The following is a 26,108-nucleotide window of genomic DNA, read 5'->3' as shown; positions in this document are numbered from 1 at the left end:
TGATATCGTTTTACATTATACATAATGTAACGTTATATTGAATATATTCAGACTTGTGAAGAAAAAGGTGTCTAAATCTAGGATCGCTGCAAGGTTGGATGAATTCCCTGCAGCAAGGTTGCGCCATGTGTCCATTGTCCGACGACCAGGAGAGGCTGACATCGATGTTCCGACACAGGAGCTCGTCAGCAACCGGTAGGTTTTGTTGGCCCCTGCACCCTGGACGACCAGCAGCGTCATTCCAAATCAAGTCGGCGGATGAAAACCTGAATCCTAATCCTCTAGAAAAGTAGATATCAATGCCTACTACGAAGGAGTATAGCTTTATCTAGGAATTATGGACGGGCATTATATGGTTTTACACATGTACACAATATATAACCAATTCACGCAAATCCTGCATGTCTTATATTTTCACTTTCAAGAGGAAAAAATGTCACATTAACGATTATTCAACACTAGCTAACTTTAACGCCATTCCTTTCCCTTTTTTTTCTGGTAAAATTGCGTAACGTTATGTCTGTTATGACATTAGCTGTCATTTATGGGCTAACATCCAAGTCAAGAATAATTACTAGTACATTGCGTTGGAACATTCATAAGGCTTAACGTTCCATAACTCACAACAGCGAATGGGCTTAGAATGAGTTCAAAACTATTGCAAGAATTATTACAACATGCAACAGTTGGGTTGCAACAGTTGGGTTGGAACCGTCGACTTGTAGGTCTCGGAACGCCGGCTGACCTAAACTTTCTTCAGCAACATCATTGCGTCTCTAGCATTTCGTTGTCTTCGCCATCGTATGTCTGAGTCAAAACTGACAGACATTTGCGTGGTTATCTTATCTTTTATACAGTGATGAGAATTGTCTGAACACGAAGCCAGCGTCAGCGCCGCCATCAAAAATTTCCTTCCTAATCGGCTTGGGTGACTCACAACGCGAGTCACCAGCAACTTCGCTGTCTGAATGCCTCTAGCTGCCGACAAAGATTAGACCTTCAATTACTGCTGATTACAAGTTCATAGTCATTTCTAAGAATCAAATCGTCACAACAATAAAACAAGGAGCCTTGCAAAATCCTTTGTTCGCAAGGCTTGGCTTGTCTGCATGTACCAGTATGCCGAAGTGGTCCCGTGGAAAGAAAACTTTTCTCTTCAAGGCTCATTTCTTTGACCAAAGAACAACTTTGTGTAGTGTCTAATTGACAGAAATCCATTTAATTAAAATTAATCGTTCCTATATCACAATCACTATATGATATACTATACATCAGAATACACGTTTCCATATTTTACCATATTACTTTAAAAGTGGAGTCGTCCACTGACCCCTTGTGACCTTGTTTTCCTGCTGCTGCTGCGACGGCCATCTTGAAGAAATTACGCGAAACACGATTTTCACATCAACAACAACAATGATTGTTTTTTGTCGCGGAATACTAAAATTGGGCCTGCTAACATAAATTTCAAGAACTTAAGATAATCAGATACAAGAGTAGATTGTTTGCTTGTGAAATCTGCCGTAGTTTTCCAGTCCGTCTACATAGAAATGACGATGTAACGTTAGAGTAGAGCCGATTTCGTGTCGGTTTATCCTGGGTTTACGCAAGTACGCTATCTACGGGTCATTGACCCTTAATGTCTTGCGTTGTTCGATGTCATTTAGATCCTCAATCAAAGACCGTGTAACAGTTTTACGTCGACTTTTCTTAACCCTTCTGTTTGTAATTTATTCTTCTACTTATTTGATGTTGTTCATGATTTGGGACCGCACCGCCACGCGGTCAGACGTTCTCCGAGTTGCGCTCCCACCACGCTTTTCCAGCCCCCATATTATCTACAATTTATCAATGAATACGTGATAATAAGGACGATCAATTGTCATGTTGATTGCATTGTGTAATCACTGCTCATTAACGACCAAAATTTGCGTAAGATTTCTTACGTAGAAGGCTTTCGCATGGGTGTTTCGATTACGCAGGGGGATATTTCGCAGTGCGTTACGCAAACTTTCGTAGTGCGTTCTGCGAAATTTCGCAGTGCGTTACGCAAAATTACGGACTGCGTTCTGCGAAATTTCGGAGTGAGTTCTGCGAAATTTCGGAGTGAGTTCTGCGAAATTTCGCAACACGTTTCGCGCAAACTGACGTATATTTCGGGAGCGCCGCTGTAAGTCCACTAGGCCAACTGTCCCGAGCAACTGCTAATTTCACAATATAATTAGGTCCAGATTCAGGTATGGACCTGGACCTGGACCTGATGCTCTGGAACTGGGCCGTACCTGTACCTAAATTTTCTGTACTGGTACCCATCCCTAACATATACTGTAAAAGCATTTAAGTTTGCAGATATTTAATTTCGCGGTAGCGGGAAAATGGACTTTTTGCTGTGGATTTAATGTCACGGTAGCACCATGCACTGTAGTCTCTTAGTCTTACTGTTATGGAGAAATGTTTGCCGTGGTTTTATATTCGCAGTGAAGCGGCAGCCACATTAATCCACCGAGAAAGTTTCTGCATTTACAGTACAACTATTATTACTGTGTAATATAGGTACAATTTTTGTACTAGAATATCCACTGCACTATCAAGATGTTTTGGCCTAAAAATGAGGACAATGTGACAATTGATTATGGTATACCCCTTGAAATCAAGTATCAACTGTTTTAAACATACAATGTACATGAATAATGATTTCTTCACAAGGAATCAACTCCGCTATTCATTATAATAACTTGTCCCTAACTAGGAGTAGTGGGAGCTTTTTCAAAAGTGTGACACTTCCCCAAAGAGTACTGTTGTGGGACTGTCCATTTCTCTGGTGCTCAATTAACTTGGTGGCTAGAGAACGGTACCACTCTCTGCATTTACTCTTCTACAATTTCCCATATATTATCTATATGTCAATAATATTACTAACTGTACTGTACATTTGTTTATTTTTGCAGTGATTTTGTGATAGAAATGGATACCATACAATGTAGGAGGATTTTGCTTTGTTATAAGTTTGACATTTAAACAAAAATGTCGCACAAAAACATAATTTTGGAGTTGTGAGCCAACATGAAAATTGTGAAAAGAAATAAAAAATTTTAAGATTTACAGTACATAATTTCTCTTGTTTTTCTGCAAAGTTGGACGTTGGCTATTCTTTCGATTCAAAAATAGGTTACAAAAGCTTTACAGGATCTACAAAAGTTACAAAATGTGAACAAGGTTGACACTGAGTCAGCCAAAAATTTTGGTAAGTCAAAACTCTTTCTGTGTGGGCAAGATAAAGTTTCCTTCTGTCACAAACTACAAATAGAACGTTTGAATAATGGACAAGAGTGTGTCATCCAACTTTACCTAATATAAGGTTTCTTGGATTTTTCTTCTATACAAAAGGACTTGATGGATAAGCTGTATTACCGACACACCTACGCACATACAATCACAAGCGTCCCAGGGCAAAAATTCTAGTTCTCCACCATTAGTTCCCCACTTTACCTGCTCAGTTCACCATTCCCCATATATCTTAGAGTACGACTTCAGACAACATGAAAGGCACATTGCACGCTGTTAAGTACCTACGCATAGACACACTTCTTTTTAAAAAATCCTTCCACTGTGGCAGAGCTCAAAGGAGTTTGGAGTCTTTTGAAACGACTAAATCTCCCCAAGAGGGCAATATTCTGTGTCAAACTGCCAACTCTTGATGTTCAACTTATGGAATCCCTTCAAAGGTTAGCATGAATAATGAAAGAAACAAAACTTGACTTGAAGTTGGAAGAAGTTGGAAGAGACGTAACACAAGGGTTTTCAAATGGCATCCAGCAAAATAAAGCTTCTTCAGGATAATCTACTTCTCTATGTGGCTTTGAGGCCACAGAAGCCTGTCTACGTGACTCACAACTTATCACCCCCCTTCTGCTAATGGTTTTGACAGACTGCTACACAAATTTTACCAAAACAAAAAACACATTATTCTACATTTTCATCATCATAACTTTACTCATTTTGCATGTTTTGTTGTCTTCAAAATCAATTTTTTAAGCCTAATAAAAAAAAAAGTTGTGTTTCCTGTTTCCCAACCTACAATGTACCCTAGAAAAACCTGCCGACCCTAGACTGTTTTTTGGGTGGGCAGTGGAGTCACATAGCTTCCAGTTATAATTTTTATTCAGCCTGCTTCCTATTGAAGTAAATACACTGCTTGTCCTATCTAATTAAGAATAAAATGTATCTATTAATCAAAATGTGCACAACACTCAAGTTTGACAATTTTTCAAAAGACATTTGGTGTCCTCATGCATTTCAGTTTATTTTGCTCAACTATACAGTAATATAATGTCACACTAGAACAAGAAAAAAATATAATCCCCATCTAATGACCATAATTTTTTAAGAACTGAAAAAGGAAACCCAACATTTTTCCCTAGGCATTAACAAATTTTACAGGAACAAAAAACAAAAAAAAACACATTATTTTACATTTTCTTGATTATCACTTTTACACATTTTGCGTGTCTTGTTGTTGTCTTTTCGAGTCATTTTTTTTACTCGCACACACTACTATAGCATAGGGTGTCACTGAGTGGATACTAGTAATTCAGGTTTCTTTTCCAGAACAGGTCACAGATACACATCAAACAGCATAAGAGCAATATTTGCCTTTCCGCAATCTTGCAAACCCAGTGTACAAAATACACACTGAGCCAGGTGGCACAGTGTGCAACCTGGGGCAAAAACTAGGTTGCACAACTGAATTTCAAGTTGCACCACCTCCAATTCACTGACTTCTGAAAAAAAGGTACAATACATACATGTTTGGCTGATATGAAATGGAGCTGCTCTATCCATTTATTTCTTCCAGGTAAATTGACAACAAAATTGAGTTCTGAGGCTCAAAATCTAAGTTGCACCCTGTGCAACCTGAGTTTAGAAGTAAGTTGCACCAAGCAAAAAGTGGTTGCAATGTGCAAGTGTGCAAGTGGGAAACCTCACGTTCCAGCCGTAACTTCCAAGCCTTTTATTCCCGCGGGGGTAACAACATAATGGAGATAACAGATAATGAATGTATCAATCCGATAGGACCTGGCAGTACTTAACGTGATCGTTCATGCAGGGAGTTTGACAGGGTATGCTATTTGCCACACTGGAGTGCTCCCTAATATTTGACCTTGGAGACGCAAATGACTCCTTCAATGACAACGTGACCTTGAAAGGCAAGCGAAGCAAAATTGTTGATGTGATATAGCCATGCAATATGTATGGAGCAAAAAGTCACAACCCTACATCATAGGAAATGTACTAATACAGCCTTAGCCAGGGCAGCATGAATTCTTTTACATGTCTGTTTTCTGCAGTTTGAAGGAAAGCTGCCGGGGGCATCACTTATATCTATTCCACTGGGCTAGACCTTCCAATAGACGAAATATAATACAGGATCCATACATTACAAAATCCTGTTGATAAACCAACCGATATCTAGAGGTTATAGATACCACTCTGCAGCTTACACTATAAGTAAAAATACTACAAATTTAATACACCCTACATATGGAGTTACAGAACACAAATACTATCTACCGGTATAGGGACAAAACCTACACCACTTCTTGACATTATTTAAAGCTACCTGTCACCAAATAATCAAAACCACAGCATGTTCAGGACACTACAAAGATACAAGAAACAGACATTTTGCTGCAGTGCGACGGACAGCAGCCAGGGGACCAAAATTGACCTTGACCTCGATTTTTCCAAGACCTACCTACATGTACATACAACATATCTTGATCTAAATTCATCAAGACTTTTTAGAGTTATGCTGACTACAGATTTCTGGAAACACATACATGCACACACACACAAAACACCATTTTCCATATGAGCTAATAAATCACTACTAACAGATATTGAACTTACTAGTAATAGTAGAATGTTCTAGATGGCATCCAGCATTTTTAAAGGTCACATATATAACACAATAATGCACACACAGCTCGTTCCAGTCTAAGAAGAATACACCTTTTCTTGCGTAAGTGCTGAGACGTGGCATAACGAACGACACTGCATAACCTACAATGTCAGATAAATCTACAAGGCTCCCACCCACTCAATGATGACAATCTCACATCAATAGTGCCCATTATACTGACTCAACAAAGCTCCCCTAGGACAGCAGAATAATTGCCGAGTAAGCAGCTTTGTACATCAGGTAGAATTACTCACACAGGGACAGAATAGCCAGCTAGAGGCACAAACATGGGAATTACCAACATAAAGATTTAGTGTGCCAGTTGGCTGGAGTAATTCAACGCTCTGGGACTAGTTCCCATATGCACCATTATCTACTTCCTCAAGGTGGTATCTCACTGCACTTGGGGCACCGGTGTGGCACTGCAGGGTTCGTTCACAGCGGCAATGTTGTGTTATTTTCGCATATTCTTTTATAATTTAGATATTGTGTAATATGTAAAAGTATGACTTAGATTGTTAGAAGACAACAAAATACACAAAAACGTAAGAAACTTTGTTCTTAATGTCTGAAATTCGCTGAGTAATCTTTTGAACCCCGCAATGCCACAATGGTGCCCCAAGTGCAGTGAGATACCACCTTTAGTAGATGAAAAAAATATGAATTGGATGTGACAAAAACAGCTGCACCACTTATTCTCTGACCAAGACCCATCTGGTACTCAAAGATCATGTCCATACATAGCATGTCCAGAACTTGAGATATCAAATCAAGAACTTTCACTGCAGTACAATAAAAAATTGATAGGGAGGCCGCTATCGAAAGTCAACTTCGTTTCCCCGATCCCTACCCACCTACGAGCAGCAGCTGGTTATATCACAATAAAAACATTTTACACCTAACCTTTGCACATCTATCTGTAAACATTGCCTAAAACTATCTACTGAAGATGCTCCTCCAGTAAGGAATATACAGTAAGCTAGTTCTCATGATTTCTGTTTTGAAAGGTCACTGAGGTACACTGAAAAACATTCAGTACACAGTCATTTAAGGTCCAAGTGCTTTTGGTGAATACTGAATTGTACTTACTGGGATAAATTCTTGAAACTGTTGCCGTTCACAGTCCATCTGCAAAGCCTGAAAAAGTGACAAAAACTGTGTTATTTGAAACATCTTTAAACCTTTAACGACTGAGAAGAATACATGTTATTTACCATATTTTCATTCCATGGCAATATGACATGCAATGCATTATATTGCTACATTCGTCAAAGAATCTACAAAATGGAGTCAAAGCTATAAGACTGCATGTACAGTCAAACCTGTCTATAGTGGCCACTCAAGGGACTGGAGAAATGTGGCCACTGTAGACAGGTAGCCACTTTAGAGAAAATGCTGATCAATTGACTACGAGCAATAAGTGACACATAATTTCAGTAACCACTAATCTTTCTCACCAAGTAAAATTGTTTCGATCCTCTCAAAATTCAGCCTACCCCGCCAAAGTCAAATCTACCGACTTGCCATGCAAAATGTCGGTAAATTTGCAGACAAAGACTTGCAATCTAATCTGTACTTTCTGCTACCGCCAAAATGACCCTGTCGGGAACTCTATTACTTAATGCTTAGGTCAAAGGGAAAAATCCAAGGGACCGACAAAACGTGACCGCAATGGCCAGGTGATCGCTATGCAAAGGTGGCCGCTAATACAGGTTTGACTGTACTACAAATGTATATAATGTTGTTCACATGACTGCCCAACACATCACCATATAACACCTTAAGAATGTTCCTCACGTCTTACCTGATGTAAAGACTGCAGGAACAGCACCTTGAGGTCATCGCTGGGCGCCGTGCCGACCTTGGCAAAGACCCATTGGAAGAATCGTTGCGCCTCGTAGCCCAGGGCAGCACCCACCAAACCCACGCAGCGAGCAACCTCCTGTTTCACCTCAGATGACACCCTGGAATGGACACAGATGGGGGGATTCAAATCACATATTCAAGAAGTCTGCTTTTGCTCTAAGTTTGTTTGTTTGTTGGTTGGTTGGTTGGTTTGTTTGTTGGTTTGTTTGTTGGTTGGTTTACTTGGTTGGTTGGTTGTATGTCTGGTTTTTTGGTTGTATGTTTGGTTGGTTGTATGTTTGGTTGGTTGTATGTTTGGTTGTATGTTTGGTTGGTTGTATGTTTGGTTGGTTGTATGTTTGATTGGTTGTATGTTTGGTTGGTTGGTTGGATGGTTGGTTGGTTGGTTGGTTGGTTGGTTGGTTGGTTGGTTGGTTGGTTGGTTGGTGAACAAAATATCTGAAAAAGTCCACTAGCCCGATTGTCTGAGGGCAAGTAAAAGTGTTGCAAGCACGTGTCCTAGCACACTTGCCCAATTTGTGCAAGATTTTGATATACCTTCAATTTGGACTTTTAAATTGTCACGGCATCAAGCATTGGTCAACACAGTGATTGAAAAACAGTGCCAATGATAGAATAATTCCATTGCTGGAAGTGAAAATACGTAGAAAAAAGTCATTTGAATTTTCAGTATGCGTAAAGTTGGTTCAGGCAAGTAAATTTTGTGTGTACTTGCCCGATAAGACTCTAGTGAATTACAGAAGACTTGTCCAACCTTGCTGACTGTCAGCTTTTCTACAGCTAAGGTTCTCAATCTTTAACTTTAAGTGTCGTTAACAAGTCTTGCCTACAAATGGCAGGTTGTAGGTGGGCGTTTGATGGCCTCATTTTCAGTTCCCGAGGGAACGGTACCCGTAAAAAGACGTGTGGGCGTGTAGAGTGGGCCAGACACTAAGTACCCTGCTCTTCTTCTCCACACATTTCTTACAGGCACTCGTGGGATTGGAAGGAACATGTATGGCTTTCATGGTAGGATTTGGTGAATGATATTATCACCAGGCCAAGCAAAGTCACTACGTCGGTCCATTGATCATTTCTGGAGACAAACAGGAACAAAAAACTGCTTGAGGTAGCAAAACAGAGTTTTTGGCCTATGGGGATTTCTATAGTTAAGGTGACTGACTTCGACATGGAAAAGAAAATATAGTAGGGTCCACTTTAGAAAGACCCAAATTTCTAGCTTTTTAGGGTACAAGTCACAAAATATGAAGAAAAAAAATCCTGTCGGCATCATGCCTTCTCAAGCCCACTTTGAAACGTTGCTCTGTGGAGGCCACATAACTGTAGCCGGCTCACACTAGAAGGGTAGTTGCGTAATGGGGCGCATTTATACACGAAATAGAAAACTTTCACGTCATACAGTCTCAGAGTCAACAGCTTCCCTAACCACGTAGCACAGGTTATATATCTGACTGTCTCTCAAATAAGGCTTTTTGCCAGTGCATAGCACCGGCTTTGAATCAACAGAAGCAGTTTGTTCAACCGTTCGTTTGGATGCATGGATGGGTGCACGGATGCATGGATCGGTCAATTTAACCAAACCCTTGTAATAGCCCTTCTATACGCCTGATTACGTAATCGAGTCAGCGTGGCCGAGCGGTCAAAGCTCTGGGTGCAGATAGCAATTTGCTTCTGCAGCCGTGGATCGTGGGTTCAAACCCCACCTGTTACAATTTTTTTTCTTTGTCAGACAAATCTCGTGTAATGTTTTTTTTTTAATAGGAGACGGACCAACTCAGTAATTTGATGTTTAAAAACTCTTTCTTTATGTGATTTTGTGTGGCTTTTTCCAAAATACGCACCGGCCTACTTTTTTCAGAAGCTTTGTTGTTACGGTAACCTCTCCTTCAACAAGTTTATCCGTACTACTTTATGTACCCGCGTCATGGACCCGGGGGTCGCGCATAAATATTGTGTTCTGCTACCTTGATACCCAAAACCAATGTTAATAGTTATCAAATCATCATGTGCACCAAGCTTGTACCATATAGTAGTAAATCCATCAACTTTTGCAGTGTTTTTGTTGGTGGTAGGGTGGAAAAGAGGTTTTGCGATATTCTAAAATTGACAGTTGAAACAATTCTGTAATACAATACTAAAATTGTATATTCACTGCATGAACAATTTGCAGTAGAGACATCACAATGACAATAAAACCACTGCAAAAGTTTCAATATTCATGGTACTTTTGCCAGGGATCGAAATACTTTTTTATTGCTACATGCAAAATTGCAAGTTGGCAAAAATATTACGTGCAATTTAAATTAAAATATTTACATGCAAAATACAACTTGTCTATACTGCAATGTTCTAGCCACCATCCATCATTCTGTACTTTGGTGGAATGTTGCTGCTCTGGATGGATAAGAATTTTGCCCATTCTGTCACTGTTGATGGACTGAAATTGGCACATGAAAATATAGACAGAACTGCAAATTTTGAAAAGATATCCACATTATCAGCATGTTAGTTTGCAGCAAAGTCGAATTTGATTGTTTATAACACCTACTGACAACCGGTGATGATCCCCGTCAGACAAACAAAGGCATCGTGGCCATAGGCCATGTATTTTCAACATGCAAGATTGCAAGTTCAGAAAATTTTTACATGCAAATCTCAAAGATTATGTGCAAATTGCAAGCTAAGTATGTCTATTTCGAACCCTGCTTTTGCCAACACTTTCTAGAGAAGAAATCATCTCAGATGTCTATGTATCTTTGAGATAGTAGTAATAATATAGGTGTTTAAGCTTACCTGTCATAGAACAAGTCCTGTAGGGCAATTAAGATACTGTCTGCCAGCTTCGTCACACTCTGAAAGGGAGAAAAAACAAGTTAACGTACAGTACTACACAAATACCAACCTTTAGGTTAGTATTCTTATTGGGTGGGCTGAATACTCTCTTTTCACGGCCAGGGGCTGATTATGAGCAGCTTACAATAGACAAGGCTTAGGCCCAATCTACACACAGTTTTTACCGATATCTGTGGAGATGTCGGGAGGGATCTAGAACGTAGGGGGCCAGACACCCATGGCGCTTGCAGTCATAAACGTATAGCGCAATTTTCCACATGGCGTTATATGCTAATGAGCCTTCCAGAAGTCGGGAAGTGTCTACACGCGCGCGAAGCTGACGGGGACTCCTGCTAAGCTATCGGTAAGGTATCGTAGTATTCGTACGAATGGTCTGGACTTTTCGGGAGAAATTTTCCCGATATCGTAATGGCGATATAGTAGTTCCATCTAGACGATGAAAAAAAGCTGTCGGCGAGAGGTTGTAGGCTCGCCGATATCAGGAAAAACTGTGTGTAGATCGTGCCTTAATTGCAAGGGTCTGGAGCGAGCTGCCATTCGACGCTAACTCAGGTGGCCTCAATATGACAGTAATTGCCCCAAGTGCAGCCAAAGGAATATACGTTTTGAACCACTCACACCGGGAAGTACCCCTACTCTTTTCAATAAGCGTGGTCGTTTCTTTGACATGTTTGAGGTATGGCTGTCCTATAAGTATAAAGCGGCTATTTGACATTTTGATTTTCCATTGTTTTCTCGTTAATGAATGAAGTTGTAACGAATATTGATAGATGGTCATGAAAGAATTTCTAAATATAATTTTTGGGGGTCATATGGATGACGTCATCAGGTTTTATTGCCCCTAATATCATTTTTTTCTATGAGGAAATACAGCACTTTGATACATACATGTATCACTGCAATGATGCTATGTTTTTCATGTGCATAATGATGAAAGCTACAAACTCACGGTTGCACAACCGGATATCTTCTAATGATCTATAGTTATCAGAAGATCATTGTTTTCATCTAATAAAAAGCGCCATTTCCTATAACTACAGATAATTAGTCTTGGCTTTTCGTCAAATGGTCATGAACTTCAGGAGATACTTTTCTGATGCCCTTTGACCTCTCTCATGTTTTCACATGTAGTAGGTCACGACACCACAACTATTTTGTTATCGCTGTCCAATTTACGACCCTACGGCGCTCCGAGTTATGTCAACCAAAATAAACTGCGCCCAAACTGTCGAGAGAGCGTCCGAGAATTTATGTACCTCTCAGCCATCTAAAGCTAGTAAAAGAATGCGGTGCTAGAACAACTCCCACTGAACCGAACCCAAGATCAACACTAAAACAGGCGCCTGATTCGACTAATGGACCATTAAAGTATTGTGACACTGGCGGTTTAATGGACCGTGCCGCCATTATACCATTACGCTGTCAATTACCTACGCAACGTAAACTAATTTTCTGCATACCATTATCTAGTGCGTCAGGACATAGTTATGACGTATGTTATAGCCATGGTGTATATATACCAGAGCAATGACTAGAACATATTATGAACAACCTGCAATTTATATTTACATTTGAAGGTTGCTCTAGAAATTGTATCAACACTTTCCTGCATTTTTGTCGTTTCTAAGATGTGAATTATGACAATACATACATGTAATGTACTGATAAAGATGATATGTATCATCAAAATTGAATCAATGCCATAAACATAATGATTATTATATACAAAAATGTACATCAAGACAAAAACGTACTGCATAGTAGTGCATACAATTCAAATCTTTGCATTGAATCTCTTTAGAAAGCAACACAGCAAAGGATAGGTTATTGTGCAAGTTTCTTTTAATTACAAGAAGAAATTGTAACAGAAATACAAATGTAACATCTACTCTTTGCCATAGACCCTCTTACACCTAATCGAATCTTTCAAAACAGCTGGGGAATTTGGGTCAGGGTCAGACGTCCCGTGAACTTCGGCTGACCCTATCAGAGCACTGTTGTATGTTATTTCTTGTCAACAACAGTGGGACATATTGTATTGGCCACGTAATAGGTCCTAAATAAAATGTACATTACAGCCAATAACGTATGATTCAAGACAGTCATAGTTGCTGCACTATGATCTGATAACTACATCAGGGCTCGAAATACTGGGTGCATGTGCACCCAAATATTTTCTTAGGTTTATGTATGCAAAGATATCAAAGTGTACTAGTATACATCATATTCTTGACATCTAAGTGTTAGAAAGATAACAAAAATGTCTGTCATGGTACTTGTTTAACAATTTGATAGCTTGTAACTAAGTTTTATTACTAGGTTATTACTTAAGTTTAAGTGGTGCACCCAAAATTGTTTTGGTGCACCCAATTTTTAAGCTGGGTGCACCAGTGCACCTAATCCCCCAAATGAATTTCGAGCCCTGTATAGTATGTCTAACAAAATACAAAATAACGTTCATCTTCTATAATTATCATTATGGACAGATAAAAGAGCTACTATAAAAAGGAAAATGTTTGTGGTGGTTTTATGTTAGACATTTTCACTGACCACATCATAAACTTACAGCTACATAAAACTGTTCTGTTTTCTACATGAATATTATATACCTCCTTGTTTCAACCAAAACTCAACACACCATTTTTCCTCCTACCGTGAATTTAAATTAAATCCCAGCATATTTTCCTCTTTTACGGTGAAATCTGGAATATTTAAATCTCAGCAAATATATTCTCCTTTACAGTACAATCTGAAAACAGGAACAAGTAGCTACAATGAGTTCTTGGTAGATTTTGAAGAAAGTTTTGCCAATATGCTAGAATGCAACTAATGCGTTGTGTTGACATCTATGTACAAGTATGGGGAGGTGGTCTTAAATAGCCCGTAATCCACCAGTGCGTTACAACTGTCACGTACTAATCCCCGCGGTATTTAACCAGGCCACCACCTTTTCAACTTCACCTGACCTCTTCCTACATTAAAGCTATGCTACGGAGTTTTTTGCGCTCAAATTTGAAATATTCTAGAACTAAGAAATCTCAGATTTACTACCACTTTTTGACAGTTTTTGAAACTTTTGAGTCATTTTTCACGTTTGCAACGCAAAGGATTAGCCTACGGTACAAACAATCTGCTCTAGGCCAACTGTAACCTGTTGACCTCCCTAGTTAGACCCTCCTGTTTGTAAAACAGCATGCTTGCCACAATTTCAGCCAATTTTTGTGCCGTTTTGTCATTTTCTACTACATATGCCATTGTGATACTAAAAATGTATACTTAGAGAACAAGTTATATGGGAGTTCACAATCACATAAAGCAGTTACTGGTATCCTAAATAAGATGAAGCATGATCAAGATTTAGAGGTAGGTTTTTCCGTTTTTTCTTAGCTTGTTGAACCAGTATAAAAATGTACCTGAAAAAATCAGTGGACCGGATTTTGGACCAATTGGGGCTTATCTGTCCACAGGTAACAAGAGTGAAATAGAGGAGAGCTGACGGTCATTTTTATAGTTAATAAGTTATGTATTGATAGTCAAACTTGGTCCAAGTTAACAGAGGCAGTTAGTCAATTGAAGTCTGATATTCCATCAAACAGAATCCTTTGTACTTGTAGTGAATTGGACCATTGTTTTGAGTATTGCCCATGCACAAGTTTTCACTTGAAGATCCTCTGGACCCCGACCATACCTGAATTTTCTGTACCGGTACCCACCACTAAGCATTATGCTTTTTCAAGTACATGTAGAATAAGTACAAGTAGTAATGCAATCTGTTTTTGAACATAATTTAGGAAATAGATTTTTTCTCCTGTTCTCCAAATTAGGGCAATTAACACTATTTTTTTTTTCTTTCAGACTGCCACAAGCAAAACCTGAGGGATAATTCCCCCCCAAAAATATTTAGATAATGATTTGTTCCTTGAAGAAAATGAAACCAGCCTCACCTGTTTGTTTTCTGGGTGCTGTAGGTGTTCTCGCAGCTGGCTGAAGGTGTTGGAGCGCCGCTCGCGGTCGTCATCACGATAGATCCTACGCATCAGACTCGCCATCCTCGGGTCGTCCGCAAACAAATGCGAATGATCTGTAAACGACAAACAAAAACAAAACTAGCAAACACTCATCCATACATGTTCAATTATCCAAAGAAAAAGAAAACTTGCAAAACAGTACTACCGGTGATGCTCTGAAATTCACAGCCGCATAGCAGGCTTTTGTATTGTGAAAATATGCAATAAATTACCTGGAATTGCTATAATATATTCTAAAACCTGACGGAAAATCTATATAGGCAGTCGCTTGGGTTACATTTGTCTGCAACAATAGTGCCAACAGCTGACTATATGCGATAATTACACCATAAATACTATGATAATTCATATTGATCCTATACCTGCACACCTAACACAAAACATTTATAATATCATAATAGATATTAAACTTTTACTAACAAACAAGAATTTCAACCTGAGTTAGAAGTCATTGCTGTAATTCAGTGCAAATGCATTAGCTACTAGCCCTTTAGTTTGTAATGGATCATTATCTTGAATTAATGAGGCTGCTAACAACCCTATTCTGAAATTAATATTTTGAAATTGATGCCCTTACAAACTTTTTCCCCAGCTAAATTTCATGTTTATGTTAGGAATAACATGCTATATTAGTGAAAAAAAGTCAACAAATTATATATTGTGATTGAGTATACTATAAGTAAATTGATATACAATACCGGTAGTACATTGCTATTCCAAGTATCTAGGACCTGAACCTAAATGATTTTGTACTACTGACTATAGGGGTAGGCACTGGTACAGAAATTTCAGGTACAGGTCCAGTTCAGGTCCAGAGGATCAGGTACAAGTCTGGACCTGAACCTTGAACTGATTCACTGTCTGTGGAAACTTGTGAATTGGAAATAAACAATGGTTCATTTTGCTACAGTAAGTATAAAGGAATTTGTTTGATGGAGTATATGACTTCCACTAGTGTTGTAAAATCCAACACCAACTACTTGTGTTAGATTGGACCAAGTTTTACGGTAGAAATTTGGTAGAAATTAAGATCAACTCTCCTCTACTTCACTGTTGTTATTTTCTTGGACCAGTAAGCACCCAAACATGTGATAGAACGCCTGCCGGTAAAAATTTGTTTATTTTCAAATCGGCCCAAAATCCAATCCGCTGATTTCTTTCAGGTCTGTTTTTTCCGGAGCAGTCCAACAAGAAAAAACATTTTGGACCGTTAGACATGTACAGTACCACCGCACATCACTAGTACTGACCATATTACCGTACATACTCAGGGCTCGAAATACTGGGTGCAGGTAAACCCAGGTGCACCCAAAATTGGAGCTGCATGTGCACCCAAGTACTTTCTGTGGGTGCACAGGGTGCGCACCCAAAAATCTTCTTACGTTTATGTATGTAAAGATGTCAAAGTATACTAGTATACATCATATTCTTGACATCTAAGTGTTAGAAAGATAATATAAATGTCTGTCATGGTACTTGTTTAAGAATTTGATAACTTGTAACTAAGTTTTATTATTAGGTTATTAATTAAATTTAAGTGGTGCACCAAAAAATTTTTTGGTGCACCCAATCTTTTAAGCTGGGTGCACCAGTGCACCTAATCCCCAAAATGAATTTCGAGCCCTGATACTTCTTCACATACTTTTTCAATGCTGTCACATTTTTCAGACCCTACTCATGGTAACAGGACCACCTTGCAGCATGTTTAACACATTACTGTACTACAGTAACACAACCTTACAGGGGAGTAAAAACCACATGTAGGCTTCCACAGACCCCCTCTCCCTTTTCCTTTCATGTACGACAGTGAAGAATATCACGTAGAAAGCACATATGTATGATATGTATACGTATATGGAGGTATCAGATGTCAAATGTTACATTGATGAGTTTGTTTCTGAGTCATACAAGAACAATGATGACGTGACAGTGTATTAGCCTGGGTACCATCCGGAAAGTAGTTCGCTCCGACGTTCATTATATACTATATACAGTCGCTTCTAGCTCTGACATTCATTATACACTATATACAGTCGCTTCTCTGTGTTTCCGTCTGGGAACGCGGACCATCTAAACGTCTGGAATCGTACAAAAAGTGGAAGCACGCGCTGATTGGTCCCCACATGAGCGAATTATGGAATGGGTTCATGTGATCGTTCGAACACCGGAAAAGCCACACGTCCCCTAGCGCATGTGGGCGCCGGCCTGTTGTCATCGAACGGGTGCTCTAGAACCCATTCCTTGATTCGCTCATCAACAGGCGTCACCACCAAACGGTTTGAATGCGCACGTCTCCAGATGGATAGCAGAAGCGAACATAGGAGCGAACTACTATCCGGATGGTACCCAGGCTGACAGTGTATAGTATACAATTACAAAGAGTCTGATTGTAATAGAATAAAAATGTGGAGGGATATCACAATATTTCATCCGGGTTTTCACATCTGCTTCAAGGATACGAATCATGATTTGTCGGTTAAAATTAAGAAAGCGATTTGTAGGGAACCCATTCACTACACACAGGGCTCGAAATGCTTTTTTCTGCCTGCATACCTGCACTGGTGCAGGTAACATTGAAAATTACCTGCACCAGACAAATTTTACCTGCACCACTCTGAATCTATGTATACAGAATACTAAATTTATTGAGGAACCACTGCTATTTTGTTCTTTTGGTACACAGTTGATGCAGCTAATAACAATCCACATACACCTACATGTACATCATAGGACATTTTGTATAAAACCCAGTACATGGACCAGTGCAGGTTTGGTGCAGGTAGACAACAGAAATACCTGCACAGCTCCAATTTTACCTGCACTAACCTGCATATGCAGGTGGTATTTCGAGCCCTGACACAGTATTATGAATTCAAAATTATGACAATCCTTTTTAAAATTTTTGTACCAATAATTTACTAACCTATGAATTATATAATATTACATGGATGTCTAACCTTCATCAAAGGCTGTTTACCTTTTTGTTTCAATTTTCATATAAGTGATACATATGCATATACAACTGTATATTAAAGATGCATGTATCATAGATAAAGTAGCATAGCATATGAATATAGCATGGTTTTCATATTATACTCTAGGTATCTAACTTTATGAATTTAGCTTCAGTTGGTCATCATTACATTATGTAATAAATTTCATAATTTGTTATAGCTCTTGGCCATAAGCTGAATACAAATAAATCTAAACACAACAGTTAACGTTAACACCCTTCTTAAATGATTCAGATGAAGAATCAAACAATACAACATGTATGTCTTACCTGCCCACCAATACCCACAGTTTGACCACGCTGTCCGGTTTTCCTTTCTTCCCCGCATACTGTTTTCCTCCACCATATGTTCAAGCCTCCCCCCTCCCCCTTAGCAAATTTTCCCACACATCAAAATGTATCTCCTAGCTCTCTAAAAAATACTTTAACATCTCCAAAATCCTTCAGAATCAAAAATCAATCGTTTACAAAAATGTGACTACGTGCTAGGACTTGTTGTAAAGGGATGTTAATCATTTCAAAGTGTTTACAAAGTTGATCAGAAACTGCGGAAAGTTTTCGGGGTGTCCGAGTGGTCAAAGTCCAACTGGGTTCATCGGCCCATTCACATGTATGTGACAACTGCTGTTATAGATTAATTAGGCTAATCAAAACACACGTGTCCGGATATGATTCCTGTCAAATCTGACCTCTGCGGGGACAACCAAACGATAAAAACATCGCAAAAGATTATGTATAACCAATAGGAATAATTATCAAGTTCGTATTATGAAGTGTTGTTGTTGTTGTTATCTTTAGAAATTATGCTTTTCGTTCAACAAAAAAACTCGTGTCAAAAGACGATTCCTGTCCAATCTGGCTTCTGCGAGGACAACCAAAAGATGAAATCTCAAAATCTAAAATCTATAATCGCAAAAGCAACTTAAGATTTGCTAATCCCCCCCTCAGCGACGCCCCAGCAGGGGTTTTTAGAGGGTACACAAGACGAAGACGAAGATTATACGGAATACTAGTAGTTATCAAGTTCGTATGAGTGTGCTGTTGTTATCTTTAGAAAATGTGCGTGTTTTCGTTTCTAAATCGAATTTCGAAAACACGTTAGTGGGATGTTTGTGTTCAGGTGTATCTAAACATGTGATTGGGTTTATTCTAGGATGTTTGTAAACAAAAGGGGGAGGGTTTAACGTACCGTGATGTTGTCGTGCCTCTCTGTTGGACACATCGCGGGAATAGCTTTTCCCCCCGTCCGGTAAGATCAGGGCACCTCCGTGTTGTTTTGGGTGTACAGTTCCATTCGCAGCCAGCGGGGAGTCGTGTTTACCATCCTCTCCCTTCTTCCATTTCTCCTTGTTGTCGTTTCTCGAGGAGTCTCCGAGAGTCTTCCCCGCCGGCCTGCGGTGGTCCCGATCCCGCGACCGCCTCCTGCGCGGTCGGTCGCCACGATCACGGGCATGGTGGCCCGACTGGGAACTCGACTCCCTCCCTGTCTCGGAGTCCCCGTCGACCGTGGCGTCTTTGACGACTTTATCTTTGCGTTGTCGCCTGGGTCGGCTACCGGAGGGTCTCTGAATCATACCCTAGCCTCGCTCATGTCTCTCAGCCTTGCACAAGGAGCCGTTTTAAGGAGGGATGATCAGGAAAATCGGTGGAGAAGAAGAGGAAGATCGATTTGCGAACTGCACGGCGCCATCTTAGCGCGCTAAGCCTGCTGGGAAATTCCCTCACCACTGATTTATCAACAACATGTCAGAAGATCTGGGAGTGAAACTGGGCCGGGGGTATTATTAGTAAAGTCCGGGGAATATTCGGCTATTAAAGGCCACGTTGAGTCCATTACATGGATGACATCCCCAAGCTATTCAATATATCCGTTTAAAGACAAGTTTGCGGCCATTCTGTAAATCGTACCATAGAAATGAACGTTACAAAATAAGCAAATATCACTATTACTTTGAAAAAAAAAATGATATCGGAAATCGGTCCGGACACAAATGTGAAATACTTCCAAAGTCAAAGAAGTGTACTTGAAAGAACATCAATCAAATATGTTAAATTATGGAATAATATTTCGTATAGCGTTTTAACCCAAACAAAAAACTCCTTGCGGTGTTCCAACTTGAATTCCAGAGTCAAAGATAGAAGAAGATATGAAGAAACAAAATAAATGATCTATTGTTAAGTAACGCTTTAAAACGCTCGGTGTGTACAGTCATTTGTTTAACTCCCAACGTCGACCACTTAGATTTCACACTTAAGCCGCGGCAACCGTTTTTTTTTTTTCTTCCTTTTTTTCAGTGGTCCAACTTATTTTTCGCACACTCGCATCAATTTTTTGATGCCCAGAGGATGTCATCCATATAAATAAATCAATATGGCCTAACCCGTATAGCCTGGCATATCTCAGACATGACGTCATAGGGGATATCATAACTGTAAAAATATACGCATGACAACACTGTGTGGTATTCTTTTTTGTCATATTTCATATACCGATGATATGTTGTCGACCTTTTAAAAGTGAAACCAAAAACTACGACGTCATCCTTTGTTACTGTTTGTATGTAACAAGGCCTCAAATGTAACGTTAATGTTGTATGCAACGTCAGAAAACTTGTTTGCACTGGCAAATGTATGTATTTGCAACTTTATTTGCTTGCTTGCCGCAGTATTAGCGTAATGCTTAGCTATATGGGGTTCTTCTGAATTAAGCGTGATGCGCTGTGGGAACCCCTTACAAACCCTCATATCTCCGTAAAGCTAAGGGCACAACCCGCCGTACGTGCAATTTGTCCGTACGTTTTTGGGGAGGCCACGTCCGCCACGTATTTCTGAAAACGTTCAGGCTATACAGGGCAGGCGCGTCGCCCGTACTGATACGTACGGGGAATCCGCAGTCCAATGGCACACAAAGTTTTGCCTGCACGTAAAGTTCTACGGCGTGTCTGCGTGCTCCAAAATCCATCAGATTCCCTACGAGTTCGTACGGAGGCGGCACTTACCACTTACGGATCCCCAAAGATTGTCCACGTTTGGCACATAGACAACACGTCTTTGTACGTCGGCGTGGGTTGTGCCCTTAGCTTTTAAAGGAGGATTGCCCCCGTAGCCTGGATCTGTCTGATCCTGTGTGTTCGCGGCTGTAACTCTTGGGCCTTCGGATCCTAACCTACCTACTAGTAATCTATTCTCCAAGCAGAGGTTGGGGCGCGGCAAAAGTAGTGGTCGGGATTTGAGGGGAGCGAGCCGAGGGGAGCGACCTAACCTCTGCTTGGAGAATAACGTAATCCTCTTCGCTCCCTTCGGTGGAGCATAAGGTAGTGAAGAACTTCCTCTTGTCCCTCCTATCTTAGGCCATCCATCTAACTTTCTTTCGTACTGCCCTCATCTCCCCTTCTACGGTCCTTCTCCAGGTCCCTAGAGACCTGCTTCTGTTTCGCTTCCCTTGAGGAGTCAATTTGAGCGTGACATAAGTGTTTCTGTTTTCGTGCATACGCAGAATGTGTCCAAACTATTTCCAGCGTCTGCGTTTTATCACATCTACAATATTTGGAATACCTGTGCGCTCTACAAAGGTGGTATCCCTCTGCACCGGTGCGGCACGTGCACGGTTTGAAAGATTACTTAATGAATTTCAGAGACAAAGAACCAATTTTCTTACGTTTACAATTGTGTATTTTGCTGTCTTCTAAGTTATACTTTTACGTATTACGCAATATCTAATTATAAAAAAATCAGCGAAAATAACACAACAGTGACGCAGTGAACGAACCCAGCAGTGCCACACAGGTGCTCCAAGTGCAGTGAGATACCACCTTAACGTATTTGTTGGAGACTCTCTGCTCCCATCGTATCTTTGGAATTCTCCTGAGACATCTATTTTCAAAAACCCTAAGGCGCTGTTCGATCTTCTTGCTTGGTCTCCAAGTTTCTGCTGTATATAAAAGGACTGAACAGACGTTTGATCTGTATATCCTCAGTTTGGTCTTTTGCTTCAGGGTCGATGCTTACCAGATGTTTCTCTGCTTGTTAAAGGCTTGTGCTGCCATCCCAGTTCGGTGGAGACTTCCCATGTTACTGTCCTATGCATATATATGGTCGACGTTCGGATGGTCGTTTGAATTTTAGCGTGTCTGTAGTTATTGTGGTCCCGATGATAGACGCCAATTGTATGCACCGTACGTAGAATGAGACGAGATATATTGCATGGCCATGGAGGTATAAGAAAGTCGGTCACAAATATTGGAAAACACAAATTGTCAACTTCAGCGCCATTAACATGTGTGCTTGCGTGTCTGACAGGAGTAATGTTCGGTATCAACGCAAGGTATGAAGTGCTTGTGTGTGGGAGAGAGCGTTATGCCACAATTTAAGGGAGAGAGAGTTCAGCACCAAGGACAGGTCGTATTCGTGTATAAACCACTGGCCCAAATGGACGCGTGTGGTTGTTACTGGCTAATCTTAAATTCAAACGGAAGAAAACCACAAACCATGGCTCAAAAGGGATGCTTTTGAGCCATTGCCTTGGTAATCGTAATCCTTACAACCGCTGCTTTTATTTTATTTTCCTTAACGTCAAGGAATCAACAGTCTAATAGTCATAAACGCCGCCTGACAATCCTTACTAGAACTGCAATAAACCATGGAAAGGCGTTTCAAACGTGGAAGCCCAAGATACTTTGCATATTAAAGACGGGATTAACCTTACATACTTTCAAAACATACCAGCACAAATAAACTGATGAAATACTAGTACCCTGTCACTGTGTCAAATTACTTATGAAATGCCTTATATGAATTAATCCCCAAGCAGATCCTACGGTAGCTTAATATAGTATAAAAAGCTGACAGAGGAGTGAAGCCGGCTTAGGAGTGTGTTTCGCTGGCGCGGGCAAATGGACACCTCTTGGCTGACTGCACTCCTTGGCCAGTTTGGTACTATCTTATGCCATTGTAGGATCTGCTTGGAGATTATTATGAATGAAAATTGTAAGCTAGCATCTCGTTACGACTTCAGGAGTTTATTCTGTTGTTGTGCTAATGAATATGCGAACCTATTTCATTGTTTTTCATAAGGGAAAATCACGCGTTACGGTCATGTTTACGTCATCATCTATGCGCCATAAGAACGGGCTCAATACGCCTCAAAATATGTACCCGACCCAAAATGGGTGATAACTGTGAGTGCACGACAATCGTTAGCACTATCCTACTTATTTTGACGCAGTGATTCAATTTCAATTTCAAATCTGCATGTTCTATTTTTCAAGTTTTATCATTCGTAACCTCGAATTCCTGATGTGATTTAACTGAGAAACATTCAAAATTTCCCTACAAGCTCTGTGATTGAATTTCGGAACCAATCTGCATATTTCTATGTCTAATTTAAGTCTTAATTTGAAACCTAGTGCAAAGTAATTCAGTAATAAGATATCTATACAAACTTTAGAACTTACTTTAACATTTCTTTATTCCCTGTTATTGATACGTCTGAAGCTTATATCTTGTCATCAACGTAATCTAAAGAATAAAGAATTGAATACACTTGTATCTAACAAGACTGTAAGAGACAATCGTCGCCATTTCAATAATATTTTTATCACCATTCATTATTAAAGAGGAGAGCAAGAGCGCTGTGGTCACATGCCCTGATCATGTGCCCCCTATTTCTGCAGGGCATGACAAAAATATCAGAGTAGATTTCAAAACAGTACGTCATGCGAGCTACGGTCATAATACTTTCTACCCGATCCAGTGGGTGTTAGATCACTACTTGTACCTGCACATTTCTATGCAATGTCCTTTGAAACATGTTACCGCTATGTAACCATCAGGAGTCAGCACGATTCCTGTGCCTGAACCCTTGACAGTCACCGCAGTCCGAATAAATTTCCCATCAGGCCCAAACACCTGCACACGGCCGTCATCATCGTTCAAGACAATGATGTTACCTGCCGGGTCTGTTGTTACGCCATATGGAGTTTGAAACTCGCCATCACTGTCACCTTGCCTGCCAAAGTCGAATATGAAATTTCCGTCTAGGTCAAAAGCGAATACTTTGTGTGCGCTGAAGTCTGTGACGAACAACACATCGCGTTTCTCGTCTGCAGATACGAACACTGGGCTGTGCAACTTCCCCTTGCCGATCTCCCGGATGAGGCTCCCGTCAGGCTGCAGGAGGAGACAAGTGTTCTGTGTAGGTTCCGCCACCACCATGCGGCCATCCTTCAGTACTGTCAGGCCATGCGGGCAACGCATACAGTCAGGCTTGTATGTGTCTAAAAGTCTGCCTTCCTTCGAGTAATGTCTCAAGCCGAAATCTTCACCCCACGACGTCACAAAGAACGCTCCACTAGAGTCCACATCAATACCGAATGGCTTCTCACCTTCAACAGGGAAGTTACGCAAAGACTGGCCTGTGTCTGCATTGAATATCTGAACACGTTTGTTCTGTCGCTCCACTACTGCAATGGCGCCGTCTTTGTCAACCGCGACACCTGCCGGCCCGCCCAGTTCCCCCACCCCCGCTACCTTCTGTCCTATAGTCAACACGGGATTTCCTTTCACTTCAACATCAAACGGACTTCCTGGCACTTGTTGCAAGTTGACCTTGACCTGTAACCTGTAAATTCCTGCGACCTTGGGTAAGTAGGAGATTTCCCACACACCCCCGCTCTTCAACTGTGGCTGTCCATGCGGTGGCACGTTCTTCCCAGACGGGGCCTTCATGTTGATTGTGACGGCTTTGTTGCTTGTAACACAAGGACGACCTTCTTTGTTCATTGTCGTCAACTCAGTGATACACTCAAATCCCTCAACTGCCGGCTTTATAACAACTTTGCACTTCGAAATATCGACATCTGTTTTGACACCACCCAAGGCTTGAATATTTTTCTTAAAGTCCACGACAGTCGTGTTCTCGACGAACCGAAACTCGCTCCAGTCGGACTCCAAGTCCAGTTGTTTTGCCAGCAGAGTTTCTATCCTTGTTTGGACTTGGTTTCCCACCTCCAGAATGTGCACGTCACTTCCGTGTTCTACAGCTTGTTGACAGAACGTCCGTGCGCTCGTCAGTCCCGCCAACTCAAACTCTATCGCTTCCTTCTTTGTCTGTAGAACCTTGCCATCGGCTCGGCATTGATCGTCAATTTGACTCAAAATCTCCTTTTCACGCTTTTGGAGAAGGTCAATAAGTTGGCCGAAATATGCCTTGACTTGGTCAGTAGCTACTTCTTTCGAAGGGGCTAAGTTTGAAATCTTTCTATCAATTTCTTTGATAGATGCCTGAATTTCATTCAGACGTGGGTCTATGCCTTGTAGAAGTCCTCGTAGCGTCTCTTTTTTCTTCTGAGCGACGGAGGGGATTTCCACCGGATTGTGATCTTTGCCTGGCCGATGGTCGACCACGGTACATGCCGTACAAACTAAAGCGTTACAGCTCTCACAGTAGAAGACCAGTTCTTGGTTCTTGTGTTTGTCGCAGTGTCGTTTGCGATGGAATTTGCTGATAGCTTCCTCGGCCTTCAGGGTTTCTTCAGGGGTAACTTCGTGATCTTTCGAACACGGAAAATTGCGGTGCAACAGTGTACATGACTCACACATTAAAATTGCGCAGTCCGCACACCAAGATTTTGACCCCTCCACATTCCCCTTACACACTTGACATGGCACACCTGGCTCCGCTCCTTTCTTGGCCGCCGCGAAGTCCAGCAGATTGTTGACGTAGAAGTTGGTCCTGAGTCCGTCCACACCTTGGTCTGGTAGACTGACCTGTGTGCGGCAGGTTGGACACTCCAGCGGCTGTTGTTTGGTCGCCCATTCTTGCAGACACTCCCTACAAAATGTGTGCAAACATGGCAGGATTCTGGGATCCCGGAAGTGCAACATACAGACCGGGCACGTCAGGAACTGGTCGTCAAAGTCGCTTGCCATTTTGCTTGCCATTTTGTGATGTTAGACCTTGACTTCTAGACCTTCACAGTGACCACATGTACAGTATATTGTCGGTACGTCTAGCTCTTTAATAGCGAGAGCGTTGAGTTTCTAGTCACCGCTATTTCCTAGAATTCAGTTTCGGTCGGGTGAAAAATATCACGTGACTACAGAAAACACGTTGATAGGTGGTACCGATGACGACATTCTTTTGAGCGACGTTGACTTACTTTGACCCATCAGGTTGTGCGGCTGAACTCTGAACCTTTGTGAGATGGTTTACACCATGTTCCTTAGCAGTTTAGAATGAAGAACACAGCTTAAATCAACATAGAAATAGACCTTACAATGATACACACCACCCCCTTACGAAGATTATTACTCCTCGGCAGACTTTCCCGGCTTATAGGACACCCAGTTAACTTATTAACACTTTCCGAAAATGTTCAGATTTCTG

General features: G+C 40.8%; 2 protein-coding genes across 2 annotated transcripts in view; both read right to left on the bottom strand.

The window, feature by feature from the left end:
- The window catches only part of LOC118429333 (serine/threonine-protein kinase SMG1-like), an 85,971-nt gene extending 66,523 nt beyond the window's left edge, over positions 1 to 19,448 (bottom strand). The window contains exons 1-5 of the mRNA XM_035839814.1: positions 18,912 to 19,448; positions 14,626 to 14,762; positions 10,622 to 10,680; positions 7,767 to 7,926; positions 7,052 to 7,099 (exon numbers count right to left, since the gene is read on the bottom strand). Of these exons, the coding sequence (XP_035695707.1) occupies positions 7,052 to 7,099; positions 7,767 to 7,926; positions 10,622 to 10,680; positions 14,626 to 14,762; positions 18,912 to 19,296 (789 nt within the window). The 5' untranslated portion in view covers positions 19,297 to 19,448. The remainder of the gene's footprint in view (positions 1 to 7,051; positions 7,100 to 7,766; positions 7,927 to 10,621; positions 10,681 to 14,625; positions 14,763 to 18,911) is intronic.
- A 4,040-nt stretch (positions 19,449 to 23,488) lies between these two features.
- LOC118429332 (tripartite motif-containing protein 2-like) lies at positions 23,489 to 25,784 on the bottom strand. Its single transcript, XM_035839813.1, has one exon. The coding sequence runs from the start codon at positions 25,661 to 25,663 to the stop codon at positions 23,489 to 23,491; it is 2,175 nt and encodes a 724-aa protein (XP_035695706.1). The 5' UTR covers positions 25,664 to 25,784.
- Between the last annotated feature and the right edge of the window lie 324 nt (positions 25,785 to 26,108).

This window comes from Branchiostoma floridae, chromosome 13 (assembly GCF_000003815.2).
Source record: "Branchiostoma floridae strain S238N-H82 chromosome 13, Bfl_VNyyK, whole genome shotgun sequence".
Taxonomy (NCBI): Eukaryota; Metazoa; Chordata; class Leptocardii; order Amphioxiformes; family Branchiostomatidae; genus Branchiostoma; species Branchiostoma floridae.
Note: the sequence above shows the minus strand (reverse complement) of the source record. Positions and strands in the feature narration are given on the sequence as shown.